At 32.6% G+C, this 23,942-nt stretch overlaps 2 protein-coding genes across 2 annotated transcripts in view; both read left to right on the forward strand.

The window, feature by feature from the left end:
- LOC124361894 (neurogenic protein big brain) overlaps window positions 1-4,289 on the forward strand; it is a 77,801-nt gene extending 73,512 nt beyond the window's left edge. The window contains exon 8 of the mRNA XM_046815949.1: window positions 586-4,289. Within this exon, the coding sequence (XP_046671905.1) occupies window positions 586-1,037 (452 nt within the window). The 3' untranslated portion in view covers window positions 1,038-4,289. The remainder of the gene's footprint in view (window positions 1-585) is intronic.
- Window positions 4,290-11,970: 7,681 nt separating this feature from the next.
- LOC124361895 (protein FAM8A1) lies at window positions 11,971-19,671 on the forward strand. Its single transcript, XM_046815950.1, has 4 exons — window positions 11,971-12,628; window positions 15,133-15,253; window positions 16,180-16,312; window positions 19,302-19,671. Exons 1-4 carry the CDS (start codon window positions 12,319-12,321, stop codon window positions 19,623-19,625), a joined length of 888 nt encoding a protein of 295 aa, XP_046671906.1. The 5' UTR covers window positions 11,971-12,318; the 3' UTR covers window positions 19,626-19,671.
- The last annotated feature ends 4,271 nt before the right edge of the window (window positions 19,672-23,942 follow it).

Genomic DNA, 23,942 nt, shown 5'->3' on the forward strand with positions numbered 1-23,942 from the left:
CGGCTATCTAATTTGTCTTATAAACTTCATTTAGTTTATATCAGAGAGATTAATAAACTAAATCTCTCTGATATATATTAGTATTAATGGCTTATTTGTATACTTAATTTATTCTGAAGACATATGAAAAATGGAATGCTAGCAATTTATACCTTTACTGCTAACGCACGTAAAGGGTTGACTTGCTCTATTTTTATACTTTCAAAACATGATCTACAGAAAGCATTTAGTTCAAATCTTAAAAAAGTAATTTTCTAAACTAAGCTATTTCAGAATTTACATATTTTAATCTAACTATCTCTGAAGTTTATCATTTGTACAGCATTAAAACATTGCCAACACAACTTCTATTTTGAGATATTTCGATCTTGCTGTAGAGAGCCAACTGCAGTCTTGGGAAACTGACTGGAAGCATAGTTTCAGTTAAGATCTATTTATTTAAGATAATACTTCAAAGATAAAGCAAAATATCTCAAGATAATGCAGTGGTGGAATTTTTTGATAAGATGAACCAGAAAACTTCAAAAATTATAATGATAATAGTGGTGTGAGCCAAAGAACTAAGATATTGTTTCATGTGTGTAGGAGTGGTGCCGCGGCCAGGACCACTGGTTCCAGCGCAGTCGCTGTACCCTATGCGACTGAACGCAACAGGAGCCAGCTCCAACACTACAGCGGCCAATCAGAACCAGCAGAACCAACAACGGCTAGGTGGTGAGAGCGTATACGGCGTCCGGTCTGTCAACAATGGCACAGGCGGCATTTACGGCAAGGTGCCAGGCAGGCCAGAGTCCGTGTACGGCACACGACGCCAGGACTCGGCCGACTCCTCGTACGGCAGCTACCAGTCTAATCAGGGCCGTGGCAACTCGGGCAACTATGCCCAGAACATCAAGCAGGCCAGTAACTTCCACGGGCAGCAACAGCAGGGCACGGTGAGGCAGTCTCCGCAACAGACAATAGGAGTCCCCATGCCAGGACCGCCCCCACCCTACCTGCAGCACACTCAGCGCAACTCCCCTGACCCGCAATACTGACCAAACCTCGACAGTGGCAGGTGCCTCGAAGTATGACCGCCACCGCCAACTACGATTGTGCATTGTAAGATAATTTAGCTATAAGAGTTTGTATAGTGTAAATATCGCTTTAGTTAATTCAGTTTTAAGGTCAATACCATACCAAAAGAGACAATATCAATGTTATCATAAGTTTGTTGATTAGCTTGTTGTAACTAAAATTAAAGGAATATATTGGTTTATAGTTATTAGTAACAATCTGTTCCATGTTTTGTCATTTAGAATTTTGTTTTTTTTTTTCAAACGAAAATTAAGTTATTTTATAAATAAAATACACAGCCTTAGGAATAATTAAATATAAAGTTTATCATTCTACTTTTTGAGTACTACACTAAAAAAAATTATTATTATTATTATTAATTACAAGAGATTTGAGTTTTAACAAAAGTTCAGTTTAACTGACAAGACTATCCAATTTTACCTTATTTTTGTTGTCTAAAATGACTAGGTCTTATATTTTGAACGAATAAAAATGTTACCCCATGGTTTACTAAATAGAATTTTCTATCTATGAGTTTTTATTTTTTAAAATGTTGCCAAATAGACCTGATGTATTATGAAGCCTCAAAGAGAGACAATTTTATTATAACTAGTTGAAAGTAGGGAAGATTTAAGATAGTTTGTTGATAAGGTTGGAAGTCCGGGAACCGTTGTAAGTTGCTAAAGAAAGTATTACATCATTGGAAAAACACAAGATTTTACTCATGTACCACAATTTTTAATTTCAAATAATTGTTTATTGAATTACTTTTCTTATAAAATATAATATTTAACAATCTATGCGGAACTTTAGGATTGGAGTAATCTTTACTTTATAATAATGAGTCACTTTGAATTGTATGCTTTAAATTTGATTATATTAGGCTATTTGTTGTACCAAAAAAGGGTGGATATACTTCACAAAATTTAAAATCTACAAAAAATTCAACATATTTAAATTTAGTTTTATATGTATAAATTGTGTTTTCTAATTGTAGATATTACATAAATTACTGATACTTTTATAATGCATTATCTATAATTTGTTTAAATTTAAATGATGTAATCTTAAGAATAATTTTTGTTATTTCTTTTGTGATTGCATTACAATAAAATAGCTCCCATAACAGGTGACCAATATTTATAGAATTGCTTGAATGGATAAAAAAAATGAAGCATATGTCTCAAAACACAGTTTTACTTTTATCTGTCTTTATGTGTGTTATAAAAGTTGCTTTGCCAGAAGGCAATATGGTGTTTAGTGCTTAGAGTGAAATAAGCAAAGTTGCAATTAGCACACATTCTATTTACGTATTCATAATGTAATGGTTTGAAGTGTTTGAAACACAAATATCATGACAAATTAAGGATTAATAGGACATTAAACGGTAAATAATTATGAAATATATGCAATTTGTTTTTCAACCTTTGCACATCAGTAACATAACCAGGATTTACTAAAAGGGGTTTACTAAAAGTTTATAGACAATAGAAAACACTTGATGAGGGTCATGCTAAACATAAATCAGTTGATTGTCAACTCTGTTTTATTGTTACTGAGTGGATTAATTTTTTCGAATACTTTTTTCTTTGTTTATATTTGGGGCTCCTTTCTTGCAAGGTTGCATATCAGAAATAGTGCATATTATCCCTTCTCGTGGAATCTCAACAGGAAAAAAAAGGCCCTTATCTTCAACCTTTACCCATCCCAAATATTCTATCACTCTGTAAACAAGCGAAAAGGTCCTTTTTAACACGTTTACGACAACATGTACTCAATTGAGTACATGTGATCTTTCACATCTACCATCATGTACCCGATTGAGTACACACTGGGCTTGTGTAAAGTGCGCCGTGCACCCGATGGGATTGCTATGCATTTCCTCTTTGCATTTTTATTGTATGCCTGTCTTGGTGGTTTGTTAAATTTGAGCCTATGCTTAAATAAATACCTTAGACTATCGTGTACCTCGTCGGGTGCACAATTGCTTAATTTTTAAGGTAAATTAATTTTTTTAGGTACCCCTTGGGGTACATAGAGGAAAATTATAAAAACATAATAAAATAATTGTTTTTGTGCAAAATTGCGAAGCTTACATACATTTCTTCTTATACTGAGAAGTTTGACGTTAAAAAACAGTTTTTTGTCATTATTATTGAAAAGTTCAGCAAATAAAAAAAGTCCAGAAAAAAGCCATTGTTGTGAACGTGTTAAGACTAATTTTACTCAGCTTCTTGCCCTAAGTAAAAAAAAAAAAAAAAAAAAAAAAAAAAAAAAAAAAAAAAAAAAAAAAAAAAAAAAAAAACACTGGGTGTGAGATAAATAAACTTAGTTATTATGATTGATTCTTATACCAAATGGGCAGTGCGGCAAACTGCAAAAAAGTTTTTTCAAGCATAAATACTCGAATATGAGCTCAATGCAGCAGAAATTCACCATCATGAATCAGCTGAGTACATACTAAATAAACTACAAATGTATGTGCGAATCTGGTGAGGTAAATTTTAAGATAGGTTCATAATGACAAACAAAACCAAATGGCAACGAAAAGAAAGAGTTGTATCAACACAAAGAAATATAACTTCATTACCAATATTCGTTAAGAAATTTACAACAATAAAAGTATATAGTTAAAATCTAACAAATAATAAAACATGCAGACAGATAGAAAAGAATGTATTTTACTGTAGTATGTTGTTTCATTACTGTATATATTGTTTCTTTTTAAGACTCAAAGATATTTTTTAAATACTGGTCAGTTGTTATGGGACACCCTGCATATAAATAAATGCTATGCACATATTGACTAGGGTCAATAGTGTGATAGTGGTTATTACTATTGCCATACAACAAAAACACCCACTCAATATAACGTGAATCTTTGTTTAGTATTTATTTATCACCCTCAAATCGATAATAGTTATAATTTGTTATTGCAGATATTTTTGATAATTACAATGAGATTTATTATGTCCAGTGGTGCCTGTGCATACCCCTGATCAAAGTTTTACTTATGTACAAGTAGGTTCATGACAAGAAGTAATTTTTAAAATGTATATTTTATACATCTACCTCATCTTAATATAATTTCATGGAGCCAGTAAATGTGTACTCAATTTTGTAAAGTGTTTAATATTTTTTAGTAAAGTAAAATTAGTTTGTATCATAGTACCATGTATTGTATATAGATTAATATTTGAAAATGTCTTACTGAATAAAATATTGGAAAAGAGCCTCTGTGTAAATTACTTTTACAAAATCACAAAATCATGATCGGGGAATAACGAGATGGTAAAAAAGCATTTAACAGAATGGTAGGATTATGAAAGGAGCATTACGATGATGAGATCTAATTAAAGAATACCATTTTGAGTACTTGATTTCTGGAACTAGGGGTAAAGGATACAATATTTTTTATGCATACCAGGATAGGTAGTTGCATAAGCAGTTGTAAGTAGTTGCATCTGACTCTGTGTTTTTGATACAAAAGAAGCCTAATTTACAATAATGGGACAAAATACCATCTAAATATATGCTCTTATCAATAAAGTAGGAGCCAACTAAATGCTGTTAGTAAAAAATAAAAGCTGACTGCTATTCATAACATTGTAAGAAAAACGACTATACATTTGAAGCACACAAATGTGACGTGTTCAAAAAATAAGACGATTTATTCCTTCAGGCATTAAAAAGATGTGCACAGTATTCTTGGCCAACAGGAACTTTACAGGTAGTAACGTTGTCTTCAGTGTTGTCTTCATCACTTTAATGGCTGTGGTGAATAATTATCATATGTTTACATCACATGTGTTTTGTCAAAACTTATTTTATTATTCTGCATTGTTCAACTGTATTAATTTTGTATGGTTTGTTTTGAGATGTTTAAAACCCTTTATTTCTGCCACCTTATTAACTGGGTTTTATTTTCCATTACAATTTAATCATCTCATATAATTTTAATGTTAAATGAGATGATTATGTTTCCTGTTTTATTCTAATAATTCTAATTGACATGGATAGGTTTTTAAGACCTGACAAATTTTATACTAACCTAAGTTCACCCTCTTGCTCAAAACTTTAGAAATACTGGTTAAGGCATTCGAGATATTTGTGAATAAAATTTCATCTAAGGAATAAAGCGTTAGGCTAGTTGCACACACACCGATTTTGGACGACCGATTTTTTACCGGCCGTCCAAATTCCAATAGTGAACTGAATGAGGGAACGGAACCTGGCACACACGCCGACAGCTGATCGGCGCCGGTTCACATTGGAATTTGGACGGCCGGTAAAAATCGGTCGTCCAAAATCGGTGTGTGTGCAACTAGCCTTACATCCGAGGATAAACTGAATCTCCTGATCAATCACATTTCACAACCAATCTTTGAATTCATATCTGAGTCCACAACATAAGAGGAAGCAGTTGATATTCTGAATGGTATATTCATCAAACCTACAAGTGAAATATTTGCAAGGTATCAGCTAGCTTCACATAAGCAAAGATCAGGTGAGTCCATCAGTGAATACTTGGTGACTTTAAAAGTACTGAGCAAAGACTACAAATTTTCGGCAGTTACTGCTGAAAATCACAAAAAAGTGGACTTTTGTCTTCAACAATTTGACAATAACGGCTCTTAGAAAATAATACTTAACTCTAATAATAATGATAAGCTTTGGAACAAGCTTCTAATCAGGCTCTTGCATTAGAAGCAGCTCATAATCAATCAGCACGTAATTCTAATGTTGATGTAGTTTTAAATGCTACTACACTCATAAATGTTCCTCCTGACAATCAAGACTCACAGCTTTCGGCTGTCTTTTCTGCTAAATGCTACTTTTGGGGTACAGTCAGCATCCGTGTATAAACTGTCCTGCTAAAGACGCTATATGTAATATTTGTTGTAAATCAGGACATTACTGTAAGGTTTATAAATCAAGACTAAAAAAAGTAATACTAAAATTTCTAATGCTGTTACAACTAGTTCAAATGTTGTTGCTACTATTACAGCAGCTTCTCCTTCATACTTAAAACAATGCTGTTGTAAAAGTAACCTCTGACAAATATGAAGTGGAGGCATTAATAGATACTGGAAGCTCAGAGAGTTTTTTAAGTGATTCGTTTGTTTCTCGTAATAACATCAGACTTCCCCGGATCCGGTAATGGCATTTGCTTCACTTAGTTCTCAAATTGTTGGCTGCTGTATTGTAAACGTAAATCTCCTTGAGCATTCATACTCAAGAGCAAAAATTGCAGTATTAAAAGATCTTTGTGCTGATGTCACAGTGGGTCATGATTTACTAAAACATCATTCTCAAATTCAACTGAACTTTGATGGAAGCAAATATCCACTTATTGTCTGTTCTCTACCTCATGATCGAGTTTAACCTCCTCCTTTAATCAGTAACCCGACTGAAAATGTATGACTGATTGCTAATAAGTCTCGAAGACATTCAGTAAATGATAATATTCATTCGGAACGAAGTTGAAAAATGATTAGCAGATGTAGTAATAAAAGGAAGTTTATTATGGCGAGCTCAAACCCTACTAATGAAAATCATAAAAGGCGAATGGTGATGGACTATTCCCAAACTATCAACCGCTTAATTCTCTTAAATGTTTATCCTCTACCTAACATAGAGCATACTGCCCTTTAAGCCTCTTCACTCAGGAGCGACCCTGTCCATAGCAGCACGGGATGAAGAGATACTTGCTCACGCTGTTTCCAATTTATTTTGGCAGAGGTCAGTGAAACAGTCAACATTCAGTGAACTGTAGTCATCCTAGAAAAATATTTATCTTAGAATCTATTTTGTAACTCACTTCATCATACTCAGAAGTGCCTTCAATAAAGATTTCACCGAACATCCACGACTGCACTAAATATTTTATACAAAATAGTGTTTCAATAAATATATTGGTATAAATCTAGTTTTGAATGAATAGATACCTTCTATATTTAACATACAGTATGAATGGAAGAAAGTTGTTAGTTGGTATGTGTTATTAATTACTATGCACTTTACTAATATAAATCCAAACATTTCCTTAACCCTCTAAGTACCAGGACGTTAAAAAATGATTCTACTGATTGAGGTCTGATACTTTTATGTGTTAAAAATAACTTTTTATCTTTGCAATACTCTATATCTTAAACTACTGTACAAATAACAAAACAAACACCTAAGAAAGTCCATTCTTCAGTATACCAGCAAAATAAATAAATGTATATTTAATATTATTCCTTATGGACAGTAAGAAAAATAACTGGATCGCTTAACTATTCAAAAACGTAAGATTTAAGTTCCGTCAAAGCTATCATTTGTTTTGTGCTGTGCGGTACTCTATTTTAATCTATTGTTAATCTTCTTCTTTCATTCTTCCTTTGAGTTCTTTTGAAATGTCGAGCTGTGATCGTGACAAAATGAAAATGTGGTGCTAGCACCGTACCACTTTGTTTAATTAAAATCCAAGAAGAGTGTATTTAATCAATGTAGAACAACAATTTATAAATTTTGGCTGAGGATGTTGATAGTTGTGTACAAAATAATAAGCAGAACAAAATTAAAATCTAACAATTTATTAATATGAATTGAGAGACTGATTAATATATTGCACTAGCTGTTTCCCGCGGCTTCGCACGCTTTTCGTAAGCTTTTCCCCATGTAAGAGTACTTCTGGTTCAAGCGAATCATTATTTCCAACGCCGATGTAAAGCTTGTTGCCACGATAAAGAAAATCTGTCAAAGTGTGTATTGATAGCCATTGTACACGCTCATGTACTTCATTATAAAGTGGTCTAACACTCAAGCTTTAAGTTCAACCAAAAATTTAGCCTTCAAATAGTGTTTGGCTTTTTAAAATACGTAACTGTCTATTGATTGCAGTTTAAATGTGCAGGTGCTTTAATAACTTTTATATTTTCACTGTCGCCTGGTGGCGAGTTACATCAATGGGTAGTAGCATATAAACCGTTTCCGTGGAAAAATACATATACATACAAATTTTCATAATGATCGGTCAAATAGTTCACGATTCCAATAAGGACAAACACACAAACATTCATTTATATATATATATATATATATATATATATATATATATATATATATATATATATATATATAGATGAGAGTACCAAACATGTTATGTTAATTAAACTCTGGAAATTACTAATAAAATGTTGAAGATACCGCTCATTTGTAAGTTGATCTTTACAGTTGGTACTACATGCTTGTGTCGGTCCATAAACTTTTATTAGCCTATATGATAAGGCTACATTTGGAATATTACTGATTGGTCAGCTGCTCGGAGAAGTACAGAAGAAAAGATGGAAGCATTTGCAAATTTGCAGAGAACATCACTCTCAGAAAGTGTTCTAGATAAGAATGGTTGCACCATCTCTTTACTTATTGAGGGTTTATACTTTATAATATCAATCACATGAAGAAACTACAAAAATCAATAAATCTTTCCCTTTGACTGTTCTTGAATTTTTACGCTTGAATTTCCGCTTTGTTTTAAAGTTCCGTTGTAATAGATTGCATCAGTTTATTAGAAATTTGCTTTTTTAATTTACTTGTTTAGTTTATACATTATTTATGAATTTATTCGCCCTCATTTTGCCACTTTCCAAAATCTCCCGCACTGGTCCATAGCCGCCTAAAACTAATATGTAAATCCAGTCATGAGGTATTTTAAAACAGGTGGTATATTGTCCATGGATCAGGGGGCCTAAAATACCAATGGTCAGAGGTAGAGCATTCAGTATAAAATATCTTTAAGCCGCTGGAGACAACATTTATGAAAATATTAAACAATAAAGGTCCACAATGGAGCACTTGGAAATGCTTGATATAACACGAATGTAAAGAAGAGTAACCTACATCCATTGAATGTAACACATATAGTTCTGTCATGTAAATTGCAAGGAATACTTTTCTAAGACAATGTAAAAGATTTAATAATATATAAAAGTACCGTTTCGTATTATAATTATTTTTATATCCTAATTTTATATCTATTTCACATCCACCAGAACTAGCACCCGGATGATCAAAATCTTTCTTGGGCGACAATTCTCTATCGATTTCAAAATAAATCACGTTGTGAGTTTATATAATGCAAATTAGGTCTCGGCTCTTGGACTTATGGTCCAAGTATCAAAATTCTGTAAACGGGAGTGTATAGTACTAATTGGGGGGGGGGATATTTTCAAAATGAGGGTCCCCCATGCCCCCCTACCCAAAGCCAACATTTTGAAACGGAAACTGATACCTTGTGACTCCTCAATTGAACCTCATAAAAATGCTGTATTTTGGTAAAAAAAAAATGAAATCGGCCAAGTTTGGTATCAGCAGTCAATAACGTAATTTCTTACACAACAATTATTAGTCTACAAACTACTGTACTACTGCTAATAACAACAAAATTACTCACTGAATACTGTTGTAAATCCTTTGTAAACTTCAAATAAAATGTTCAAATTGGTAGCCATTGTTGTTCAAGCAACAAAAAAATAAAATAACCTATTTTCAAATTCTTGTCTAACCTTTCTAACAATTTCTCTGGTTAAGCGCCTGCACTCAGCAGTAATTCTGTTTTTCTTGGACAGCAGTGGGATGTGTTTTAAAAACAACTGATTTCAAGTGACCCACAAAAAAGTCTAAAGGGCCCCATACACCTGCGAGTCTGGCTCGCGAGCCGGACCCGCTGATTATTCACCATACACCTACGTATCTTGCTCGCCCAGTTGCAAACATGAGTTATTCGAAGAAGGTTGCAGCTGCGGTCATAGTGTTAGATGAGCTAGGTGTATTTAGGAAGAAACGGAAGAAAAGGGTAATGTGGTCAAAGAATTGGTTACTAATAGAAAGAGAATTAGTCACATGAATTTATTGAATTTTGTTAGGAATGATAGTCGCCAAGACTATCAGAACTATTTAAGGATGTCAGCTGAAAGTTTTAACATGTTATTGGACAAGGTTAAACCGCTTATAACAAAAAAGACACTATACTGCGAAACGCTATATCTCCAGAGGAACGGCTCACTGCTACTCTCCGTTTTCTGGCCACCGGACGGTCTACATAATAAATGCTATCGGCAAATTTCGATACTCTTCAATAAATGTTGTTAAAAAATCAGGGCTCATAAATAACTTGGAGTCAGCCATGTTAACTCAAAACAAACAAAACCCTTACCCTTGGCGGAACGAGTGGTGCGTAAACGTTTGGCCTACAGTAGTGAAAACGGAATGAACAGATTTTTCGATGGTGGGGGCACGAGTCCGATCCGTAATGCGCCATACACTGGCGAAACTGATACTCGAGCCGAGCCGAGCCGCACGGCAAGCAGTGGCGGATCCGGCTCGGCTCGCCTGAATTTGACTCGGCTCGGCTCTTTATTGTCCGTACACTGACGGATTTGGTCCATTTCTAGGCGAGTCGAGCCAGACTCGCAGGTGTATGGGGCCCTTAAGGGTGTTAAGTCTGGAGACCTTGCCGGCCACTCAATTTATTTATTTCAACGGTATTTCAATTGATCCTCTTGTCCAATTGTCGCACAGGACATAATGTACATCAGTTTCACTTTCCATCTTGTTGAAAATAAAACATATCCGCATCAAAATTTAATTGGCCTACTTCATTTACCTGGATTTCAAGTGTTTCCATAATAAAAGGGTCAATAATGTTTTCAATAAATACAATAGGTCCAACAATAGTGTCGCCAAATATTCCTGCACGAACTGTCGTGAAAGTGTGAAACTCATACAAAGGGAGGTGTCGCAATCTACACAATAAATTCATTAAATTTTTCAGGCCATTGGGTTGATCCTTCAACGAATACAATATGTGGGTTTAGTGACAAAAAAGTAATACTACACAGATGTTTTTTTTTTTCCAAATAATTGTAGATATAAAATATTTATGTGAAGAATATTAATTGGTCACAATCTTACCACTAAATGTACGGAAATTGAAAAAGACGAACTTAATAGTCTTTGTATGGTAAAAGAAGGCACACAGAGGGATTGCTGGCTTGCCTCCTCACATCTCAACCCCGTTGTAGAGAAGCTTTTAAAAAACTATAAATCCTCATTGTTCCATTTATATTCATGCTAGAATATCTTATATATGTGAAGTTCTGTAATAAAATAAGTTTAATGCTCAATAACTATAATATAACACTAGAAAAAAACTAATTTGCTGTTAAACGCAAACTAACAATTAAAAGTAAAAATATTTGCATACCCAGGAAACAAACCTTTTAAAGTATGTCCTGGTTTTCAGACATTATATAAACTACAAAAATTTGGAGATTAATTAAACCCATTTTAATTTTTTTTTTAACTGTTATACCATTGAAGAATACTTTGAATTATTTCAATAGAACCCTCCAATCTTTCTAACACTAAATCTCGAGTTCTACTTGCCTACTAGATCTCTCCCTGAGAAGCTTGTCTCATAATGAAGAGCACATTTTTGTGAAATGACGTGTTTTCCTGAATTGGAAGCAAGTGGACGTGTCCAATGCTTGCGAAATTCACTAGACAACAGGATGTGCAATACGTAAGAATAAATAAACCAAGTAACGTACCGTTCTCAAATCTCGCCATGGCAAATAAAATTTGTCTTTTTCGACTACAATCTAAAAATGTGATTCTGCGAGTGTGATTGACTGGATGATGTTTGACAGTTTTAGTTTTAAATACTTTATGGCTATAAAACTATCAAAGTATGTAATAAATAAATCAGTTTATTATTATTAATTATTTTATGGCTCCTAATTATATATATTTAACACTGGCTACTTTAGCAAAAAAAGTTAGAACGCTAACGAGCTTTTCGTTAGTGGTTAGAAGAGAGAATTTTTACTCTATAGATTGGGATGGTTATCTGATTTTGGTAATCACCACAGCTGATTGTATTGAAGTGACAGGTGATAACAAAAATAAATATTTCAGTTTACGTTTACGTACATTTACAACACTACAAGTTTTAAGTTGAAATTAAGAATGGTGTCTGTGTTCAGTATTGTTTCTGTTTTTGTGTAAATAAAACAAATATTTTATCAGTGTTAGTGAAGTAGTATTTGCTCATACTATAATATTATCAGTTTTCTTTTAGTGTTGGTATTAAGTTTTTATTTCGTAATTTTTTCCAGTTTTTTATATTTTGCCCCGTCATTTAAGCTCCAAATCCGTGACAAAATATCCTCTGAGGAACCAAGAACACAATTGCAGTGATAGGTTACTTTTTCTAACATGACTACTACTAATGAAGGTAGTAAAGATGAGACAAATGAGGAAACCCCATCTCAGAAAAAGACATTCTTAACTGATAAATACTTCTCAGACTTGGAACAATGGTTACATGAAGCTTACATGTGGCAGGGGGTAGCTGCAAGTTTTCCTTATTTTTTAATGTGCAATCAGTACATGTCCCAATTTTCAGTTAACAATGCAAGTATAGGAAACGTTCAAAACCCATTCAACCCAACTGAAACAACACTGCATGGAAATTTAGGATTCCAACCTGTGGTGGGCCTTCAGAACCGAACCACTAATCGTAATGGTAAATGATTTTGTACTGAAATATATAATAAATGGTTCATTGATCATGATCATACCGTTTCTGGTTTTGTCTGACCTGGAGAGGGGTTGTGGTGCACACGTGATCTGAGCTTGATTTTTATATACTAGGATCTTAAGGGATTTTTTTCTGCCAGCAATACAGGTTGCTACTGAATGTGCTACTGTAACCCTCACTAATGTCCAGGAGAATGTGTGCATTCTAATGATCAGATCATCTTAAATGGATTGGCAATAACAAATAGTAGGCCTATAAGGTCATTATCTATAAGTAGGCTAGTCTAAAAACTTGTGATAGGCCAAATGTTACATTTTCTACTGCAAATCCACTCCAAATTGCATTTACTGCTGACAAATATCCATCAAACTAATATACCCAAATCAAGCTCAGAACGCGTTAGCACTCGATGGGGCTGCAGTATAATAAGTGGTCACCACCACAATCGAATCATTGATATTCATGATTATCTAAACTACTGAAACCAATATGTCCGAATTACAGTATAGATCAGCTGTTTTTATATCTAGGAAAAGTAATAATTGAATTAATAATAAAGAATTATCTAGACTACATGTAGTCTATTTAGAAAATGTAACAAACACTTGTACATCACCATTGTAATTTTAGCCAACCAATACTCAAATACTTTACAAATTACATTACTTTCTTTTAATTAATCTGGATTTGGATTTATTCAGTGTATTATAAAGAGTTGACAATAATTAATTGTAAATAACTATCATTAGAATGTTTTTGTATTTATAGTAGTTTAGGTATTTCTAATCGATAATTTTGTACTCTGATTCGATTGTGGTGCTGGCCCTCAATGGGTATTAGATTGATTAATTAAATCTTGGTAAGGATAAATATGCACATTTATCAGTTATTATGTATTATACTCGCCATCACTACAAAAAAATCAATGTTCCCACAAATTTTTTTAGACTTTCTACTATTTTATTTACAAAAATTTCAAAATATTTTTAAATCATTACAATACGCATGTTCTTTTTAGGAAACATTTCTGCCCAACCATTTTTCTTTAACTGCCTATAAGGGAGACTACCAACCCTGAAATTCAGAGGTGTGAAGAATTCAGTTTCCTCATAGTTCAGCCAGTGCTCTGAAATGCATATCACATTAATTTGCTCCCCTTTGCAAAAATGTTCCAGTTCATTTAACTTGTTACGCAGATTCGTCATGTTTACGTTTAGAAAATGTTAATGGTGTAGATTAATTCTCCTTCCAGTCTCAATAGACTAGGACCAGGTGAAAAGTTTAAAGACCTTGGGTCTAGTTTTTTCATTATAAAAAGTTACCATAACACAGTTGACCATACAGTAACATTGTTTTAATTGACCCAGCCTATTTAAATATATTGCCCATTGTGAGTGAACATTATCCTATAAACAATGTTAAGTGGTAAAAGCTTTACAATTTTATAATCTCACTATAAAAAATATTAAGGTTACATTGATAAAACAGTATTGTTCAAGACTGGTCTATCATGTAATACTGACATTACAATATTGGTCCTACTTTTCAGTTTCTTAAGTGTGTCATTAAAACTGATCTAGTAAGAGTACTATGCATACCTTACCTTACGTCATTGCTACCTGCAATGATTACAACATAGTTAGATAGGGTTAAATTTTCAGTAAACCTATGTACATCTAGTAACAGTTGGCTAAGGCTTTACAATCATTCATAATGAAAATAATTCAATAATGAATTAAATGCATATTAATAGCATACTGGAATCAAATTAAATATTAAGTACATTATTAAAAAGAATTATTTAAATAATATTATTGTTCCCTTTTTGTGTAGACGGTTATGTCTATTTAAGTTGTGTATTTTTTGTGTGTTCTATACTGAATTATTAAATGTAATTTTTTATATTTATTATTTACAGATGATATATATTTTGATGTACAATAACTTTTTGTGTTTTTTTATAAAATAAATCTGACATTTTATATGACTTTTTTACTTCAAAATTAGTCTGATTAATTTTACTACGTTAAGTTAGCACATACTAGTCCTTTCTGATATTAATACTTAATGATTACTACCAGATCACTACCAATGTCTATCTCATTCGATGTTAATTTTCAAATTGTTTACTAGATAAGTGGGCCACTGTTAAGGATACAATAACTCCAGTAGCCATCCTTTCGAGTACCCAGTTAATGAGGCTTACATTGGTTTTTTTGTCATCGTAACATTTGCTAACTTATAACTCACCTGAAGAATTTTGAAGATTTTCCTAACTTTCGTCCTATGTCTATTTTTAATTTCTCAATTTGGAACATTTTAGTAATTAATTTTTGATATGACATTGACAACTTTATTAGGATTTCCTATAGTAAAAATATAATTTGTATCCATAATTACTGTGAAATCAAAGATAGAAATATTTTATGAGCACTAGGTTAGTTATGAACACATACTTCAACATCCGACAGTAAGTCTAAATGTTACAGGTATCCAGTGTAGAATTCCAGCTTTGTGGAAGCGGTTGCTCGCTGAATTTTTAGACTTTTTGATCCTCTTCATTTTGAAGTTGGCTGTCACATGGATAGCAATCGACTTCTTTGAAATTATGTAAGTGGTAACTATCATTGTAATCCATGTCCTAAAATTTTAAACTATACATTTGATAAAGATGCATAATATTAGGAATCTTATCAAAAACAGCTGATGACAATAATCAAACTCTGATTGTTATTAACTTATTTCACTTGTACTTTGAATTGCTGGACATAATGTTATAAAGCATAATTCCTTTTTATTGAAAACATTATATTTACTGGTGTCACAAAAAATGTTTCGTAAATTATTAAATTATACTTGTACAATAAACAAATGTGTTTTTATTATTTAATTGTCTTTATTTATCTTTTCAAATAAAATCAAATATCCTTTATTTCCATCAGACATATAACATGCATTGGATTGCATCATAAATATTACAAAAATACAAGTACAGTTTATATCTATACATACAGACTATTTATTTCCAATAAATTCACTGAGGGTGTAGAAAAATTTTTCTATTAAAAAAGCCTTCAGTGTTCTCTTAAAAAGACCATTACATCATTTACATTCTTTAGGTCCACAGGAAGAGAATTATAAAAAACTACGGCATTATAAAAACAGTGATGTTTGAAAAAAGAGGTTGCATGGGGGGAATATTTAATTTGTTGCTATTCCTGAGATAGTGTCCGGACTGTGGAATTAGTGACTCGAAATGGTTTCTGGTTTTGCTTAAAAAAGACCAATGTGTGGTAAATATAGATACTTGGAAAAGTAAGCAGATTGAACTTCTTAAAGTGTGATTTGCAAGATTCTGATTGACGGATGCCAGCAATAGCTCTCACCGCTTTCTTCTGCAAAAGAAAGACATGGTTTGTTCTGCAATTTTCAAAACCCCTTTTACATTACAAAGGAGTAGGGTAGAACAAATGCACTAAGAACGAGTGTCATGTTTGGGGTTAAAGTAGAGTGTAACATTTTTTATAATGTTTCAGAGATTTGGCCAAATTTGATTTGGATGGTCTTCAGTTGGACATGAAGAAAATGGATTATAAAGTGGCTCTACAGATGACGCACAACATTATGATATTGGAGATAATCCACAGAATTGTTGTGTGTATATTTGAGGTAGTTGTGAAGTCTTTTTTATCCTTACAATAAGATTTTATAAATCAAGTCGCAACAAATCTATAGGCATGAATATGGCATTGACGGCAATATTGTGCTCAATGTTTATTCAGTAAACTAGGTTCACAAAATTCATCAAATTCTGGTTTGATGTCAAGAAATTGAAATATAATACAACAAAATGATAGTTAACATAAATGAATGTTTGAAAAAAAATTAAAAAGAAGATTATTAAGTTCATAACACTGTACTGAAATTAGGTATTTTTGATAGTAGTTATTAGTGACAAAATTCATTTTTCTGGCTGAAGATTTTTCCCGTACTAATTAAGATTATCCAATCTGACACCAGAAGCATATTGCTTTTATCAATATTATAAGTAGTAATGTACAGTAAATCAACTTTCGTATTAATTCAGTTAACAGTATAAACATAAAACAATGAGAAAATTGTTATTATTAGCCTATTCTGTGACAAATTTCACTGTGGAATTAATTATTATTTACAGTGTGAAGATAAGTATCGTTCATAACTCGTACCTAAGGTGTATTTCCGGTCCTTGATTGAATTTTCACATTTGGCTGTCACCTTGAAAGGACACGACCATCTACTATTAAAGACCACTTTTGAAATTAAGTTACTGATAAAATGTACTATTTACTCCATCTGAATAAAAAAAATTGTTTTGGTAGTACATTTTGTAATAGTTTCTTTTCATTTTGTATGCCTAAATGCTTGTGATTTAAACACACGTATTAGCATTAAAAGGATTCTTTAAAAAAAATAATATTAAGATTTATTTATTGTTACTGGAAATTGGTGAACATTTTATGATTATTTCACTTCAAAGTGCATTTAACGTTTTAAGATGCAAGATGTTTAATGTGGACAAAGAAATAAAATTAATGTTTAAGCCTATTATAGTTGGTGTCAAAGTATACCCCGTTGTTTCTATTAAATCTTAATGTTACTGCAGAAGACCGCACCTTAAGGTGATAGGTTGATAGCAAAGTTCAGTGCTTTAGTTTTGATTTTGAAACAACAGACTGAACTTTTGTTGAAATTTTCACAGTTTATAAATAATTAGGTATTAACATTTTCATGCTATGTGGTTACTAGGTTCAGCTTTACTAATTGCATTTTTAAACTGAAATTATTGTATTTGGTTAAAGAAATATGTCAATCTCAATGTGCTGGTGAAAACTTAATGAACTCATGATCATGAGAACTTGCACATAGATACACTGCAATCAGTCAATACATCTCATGTATTTGCTCAAAATGAAGTCTTCTAAATAAATAATGTCAGAAATAGAAAAGTAATTAATGAAGAATGACATTAGTTCTGTCCAAGTGGAATGATAAGAGAGATGTAAGGACGATTTATACAAAACATGGTATTGATTTTGGACAGTCAACAAATACTGTGAACATTTACTGGAGTAGTGTCCCATAATGAAAATTTGTAGTAATTTTACAGTTTATTGGAGTGACCCCACCTTTTAAAGCATTGAAATTCAGGTCTGAGTTATAAATAAACACAGGTTCAAGTTTTGTGTGGGACCTTTGCACTTTTTATCAGTACTATCGACCTTGTACTGTACTTATTCTGTTTGATTAGATTCCCGTAAAAATCAGTAGACCATGTGGACAGAGATGTGTAGAATAAGGCTAAAAGGGAATCGGCCTAAAAAATTAAGCAGCTTTTTAAAGCTATGCTAGATACTGACATCACTAATCGAACTAGGAAGGGACATACATATCAATACATTTAATACTTTCACTGTAGCACAAAAGGCATCTATCATCCTGAGGACAGCTGAAATAGTATTGGGAAGGCACTCACCACAGATCATGTGTTACCTGTTAATTAGGAATTTAATTTTAAAGAACAGTGGTGTTTGTGTAATGTGTTTAAGGTTATGATACTAAAGTAACATCAACTATGAAAGTCAATAATATTGTTCTAATTTTACTAATGATAAGGCTTCCCTCTTACTTTTCAAAATCAAAGTCCTTAGCCCAATTAGTATAAGTGATTATGATATTTTTCAGGCGTAAATAATCATACATCAGGTACATATTTTTTCAATGTTCATGATTAAGAGGACCAGAGGTTAAGGGACTATCAGGTTTTGTACGTGTAGTAGTATTTCTGGTTCAAATGAATCATATTTCCTAGGTCTCGGAAACCTACTTTGGTTTACTTCTTAACCTTATAATCTACTTCTATTGTAGGATATTTCCAGACAGTGTCAGAGTTGTTTCCCTCGTTGTCCCAATGAAGAATATATGGTACTTTGGTATTATCCTTAGCTGGAGAGCATTATATCCACATCTACTATTATTTGTTATTAGATTATATAAGTAGGTATTATAAATAGAAAAAGTTAAAGTTAACATTTACACAAGTCCTCGCATGATCTGAGCTTGAATTTAGGTACTATCTCAAGGGATGTTTTCCTTTTTTGGCCAAAAGTGTGATGGAGGCACCCCCGAAGGTGCACTGATGGCCTGGGGATTTTCTGATCTGTACTTTCCCGATCTCAGATAAAGTCCAAGATAGTCTAATTTTTCCAACTTCAGATCATGTTGGCTGATCTATTAAAGCAGTAAACAGTTTTTTAATTAATTATATCTAAAAAAAATTAAAGTATTCTGTAATTTGTGCTAGGACAAATGCCTATAAAAGAATTTGCCATTCAAAGTTAATATTCTTGTAATCAAGATTTTCTATGTTAAAAAATGTATTTCTTTTAGAAATCGAATGAGCCAATATTAGATTTATGATATACATGAGGAGTGATATATCTGTGCAGTCTTGTTACTATGTTATTGTGTTGAAGTTATTGGCTGATGACAAAGACAACTTAATCTCACAATTAGCCAAAGCCTGATGGATGTCCCCCTCATCAGCCTAGACTTCCCTCGTAGTGTCTGTGTCAAGTGGAAACACCGCATGGATGTACATTCACATGTATGATTGCAGACATTCTGGCTGGCTGGGGGAGTGGCCGGGAGAGTCGGCGGAGCGACGCCTGGTAAATCGATGATGGGGCTGAGAGTCGTACGCTGTGAAAGCGTTTTACCTCTCTCGGACAATGATGAAACTGTTATCGTTCATCCAGGGAGTGATTTGGGGCTGGGTTGGTCCTTCGTCAGGTCCTTCATGAAGAACCTTGTCCTCGCCGTATTTCTACCATTTGTTGCAACGTTTTACTATTTTCCATTCAACAGAGCTTGTTACGACATGATGTGCAATACAATTGTTATTGAAGAACCAATAATACAACACCGGCCACATCAACATTGAATTTGTTAAAGGAATGGCAATAAAATGTAAAAAGTGTACAATACTATACTGTGTTGAAGATTTATATTATTTCCTAACGATCTTGTGAGTGTGGTTTTTTTATAAATGTTTTTCTAACAGATATATTTCTACGTTGTCCCAACTTCTTCTTATTGGAATATAATAATTAATTTATAAACAAACACTCTAATAATAATTGAATTTTATTATTGTGAGGTCTTTCGTGTTCAAGGAACACATCATCAGACCCACAAAATTTTAATAACATAAATTTGAATTAAAATAATAATAATGTTTCTTTATTTGTCTTAAAACAAGTTACATGCATTGACAAAGTCTAATTCAGCAACATACTAAATAGCATTGTCTCTAAATAATATTTAATAAGTGTAATACAAAAATATTATGTATATAATAACATAAGACATTAATTGTCTAGTTGAGAATAATACTGATTATATGATCAGTTTATATTGAAACAATCATTAAAAGTCAATTTTGTTAATAGAAAAAACTCATCAATATTATAGAAAGGGTTTTGTAACAGCCATTCATAAAGTTTGTTTTTATACATTTTAAGAGGGCATTTTTCAGTCAGATGTTTCAATTAGTTAGCACTATTTCCCCACAGTATTAATCCATACCTCACAATTAAGTGCAAGTAGCCAAAATATGCAGTCCGAATATAATTTTCACTTATGCAGCAAGATAGATGTCTCAATAAAAAAATCATTCTAGATAATTTAGAATACAGAAAATCAATGTGAGGTCCCCCATGAAAGATTATTATCAACATGAATTCCTAAAATTTTGATTACACTACTTGATTCAAGATTAACACTATTTTCAGGAATTGATTTTAAAGTAAACAAAATGTTTGAGTTTTAGTTTATTTAGTTAAAAAACAGTTTTTTAAAACCATGTTGATGCTTTGTTTATTATGGTGTTAATTATTTTTTTTTAGTTTATTCAGGTTATTACAACTATTGAAAAAAGTTGTGTCATAAGCAGCATAGACAAGCGTATTAGCATCAATAACTAATGTTATATCATTGATATAGATAAAAAGTAAGAGTCTAAGGGTAAAATGGTGATTATTAAAAAGCAACCCATTAAAAGTAATAAACTGCCATTTCAAGTGAGCGAGGGGTTGCTAGAAATAAATTACCTGACAGCCCTACATTAAATACTTCAGTCAAACTTGTCCCATTACAAGTTACTATCACCTTTTAGAATATTCTATGAGGATGTATTAACAATAAGTGGCTCACAGGCTGTTATCAACAGTCTTGCCCTCGGATATAAGAAAAAGAGACCATCTTTCAGGTAAGTATTAATAAACTACTACTACTTTAAAATCAAAGGCAGATCAATAAAATAAAATAATTATAAAAAGTTCAGTAAATAATGTAATATAATAATTATTAGAATTCTGTCTCCAACGTTTACACAAAAAATTAATCTTATAAGTTGGGTATAACTATGGAAATGGTTTTTTAGCATATGTAATTTTGGATCTAGTAAAATAATCAGTACAAGTTTTTTTTTGTAAAATAACACTACTTACTAAGAAACTAATAAAAACATTCTAAGGCTATTAAAAATCCTAGAAAAAGTTTGTGTATATGTTGTTGTTAAGTATGAATAAATAAAGAATGTTAAAAAAAATCAAATGTGTTTGTATTGCATTTTTTTGGTACTTTGGGATTATACCGACCACACCCAGACATGAATAGTTATTTGACATTTTGCTTCTACTGATTACTAGATTAACGTAGAACAATATTTCGTCAATATAAAACAGGAATTGTCTTATCGTAAACCCCTCCCCATCCTCAGACAGAGGTCAAAGTCGAGCGGTCTAGTAGATAACGTGATTGCAGAGTCTCGCCGCCCGTTTCAGCTGGTGTGTCGCTTTGTTGTACTTCCGTGTTTTACCCCTAAATTTCTCCAAACACAAAAATTCAACAAAAACAAATATTACCAAACAAAAACTAAACTCTTTATTGAAAAAAAACACTAAAAACTTGTTTTTATTCTTGATCACACTCCGACACCCAAAATGCGAGTGCCTCCGGCCAAAGGTGCTGCCGAAGCCCGCGCTGATGTCAACAAAATAAAAACATCCCTCGAGATAGTACCTATCAGTAAAATATCAAATTCTAGAGGGGCTGATCAGAAATATAAATTGAATTGTAATGGAAAGGCAATTACAGTATGTACCATGCAAAAAACTTAAATAATCATGTGATGCCGTGCGGCCTGCCGTAATCGGGATTTTCGAGAAAGATAAGATAACAGCGACAACAATACCGATCACAATACCTGGAAATGCTTGTAAGTTTGTAATTTTGTAATTAAAGAGCTGTTTTTTCGTTCTATCATGTTTGTTTCTATAAATTTAAATTTTTGTGTTCTTCATACTGGTGTGGTCGGTATAATCCCAAAGTACCCATTTTTTATTTATGTTTACAAAAATATTTGTTATGCTAGATGTGCAGACCATACATTACAACAAAATGATTTATATAAATTATTATTAAATAGATAATTAAAAAAACTAGTGGATATAAGTGGACTCAAAAAGTAAGTTTTCAGAGCAAGCTTGCTGATTTTCTATCTATTAGAAGTAATACTGCCTTTTAGCCTAGATAATTCAAACGTAATATACTACTAAAATATTATATCTAACTGAAATTTACATTAATATGAGGCATAATTTTTTTTATTCTGCTTCTGCACAGCTGCAATTCGTGTACTGCGCTTGCACACTGTCTACCTTCATGTGTTAGTAAGTCAAAGACGCTGCTATGGCAGAAATTGATGCATGTTTCTAATATCCCACATCAATTGAGAATCTTGCCGACTTAAAATATGTACTGTTATTTGTTGTGTATGTAAATATATAAATTTTACTCACAGAAAGAACAAAAGCTGTTAAAAGTGTAGAATCTAATAATGACCCTCATTCAATGTGTATAACAGCAGACAGCACAAGCAAATGCTGTAGAACTTTTTTCATAGATTGTAATGATACATTGTTGACAACAGATAGAGCACTTAAAATCACAACACAATATGAAAGGCTGTGTATTACCTTTGATCGTTAGATCAGTTCACGTTCGATGAATTAAGAAAATTAGGCCTACACTAGAGACACAATTATCTAAAGTTTATAGGTAGGGCAGTGTGCCATTAAAAGTTTGTTTACTATTATTTACAGTAAAATTGCACAGTGGCATCAAGACACATATATTTATGTGCCTACAGCAAGAGGGTTTGGTATTCACGATTTATGATATCTCGAAAACAAACAGACCTATATATTTGAAAATTTGCATGAAGCTCAATAGTCAATTATTTATTGCGAAGACAAAATACATTTGTATAGCAAACGTCAAAATATGATTAAATTTGGACATACACACCACATCAAGCTCTCATTCAGACATACATTTGATCACTCATTCCACATTTACCCATCACCAATAATTCCCACTTCTTTCAAGAGTCAGTCTTGTTATTGTGTGGTCTCCCAGTCATATTCCAGAAACTCTTTTACATTATAAAATGCATTTGACGCTAAACAGCGTTTTAAACACGTTTTTAACGCCTTGAGCGTAGAGGCTTTTCTTAATTCATTAGGTAATCTATTAATAAAATGAACCCCTGCCTGTGAAGGCAAGCGTTCAAATACCACCGTCGTGTGTCTCCCAGTTCGGTAGTTGTCTCTGCCTCTAGTCTCGTACGAATGAATGTCTCGACCCATAGTCAAGGCACATTTAGACATACAATACAACGTTGTTTCCAAAATGTAGAGGCTAGGCAGAGTTAACAGTTGCAACCTTTTGAAAGTTGACCTGCACGACTCTCTAAACTTCAATGGTGCGGATCACTCGCTTCTGTAACTTAAACACTCTTGAAAATTGATTACTTGCACAGGCACCCTACAGTACCAATCCATAAGTGAGGTGTGGATAAATCAAGCCATAATACGCCGTTATCAGAACTTGACTTGGGCAGTATTTGGCTAGAGACCTCAGAACAAGCTTCATTTCTATGCAAGCAATACTAAGTTTGATGGTGATTTATGGAATTTGACTGACCATTAGCTGATATTCTAATATTGGTCTTATGGGTAACCATGATGGCATAAAGAAAAGAGCAGAATAACTATATTGGTAAACAAGCAGCGTACAATCATATGAGATTTTAACATGTGATGTATTAACACAATGTGTAGTTTATTCATACAGCACAAAGAAAAAGTAGAGTGGAAAGTCAATTTTCAATTCTATGACAGAATTTGACTTCAGC

Source organism: Homalodisca vitripennis, chromosome 5 (assembly GCF_021130785.1).
Source record: "Homalodisca vitripennis isolate AUS2020 chromosome 5, UT_GWSS_2.1, whole genome shotgun sequence".
NCBI lineage: Eukaryota > Metazoa > Arthropoda > Insecta > Hemiptera > Cicadellidae > Homalodisca > Homalodisca vitripennis.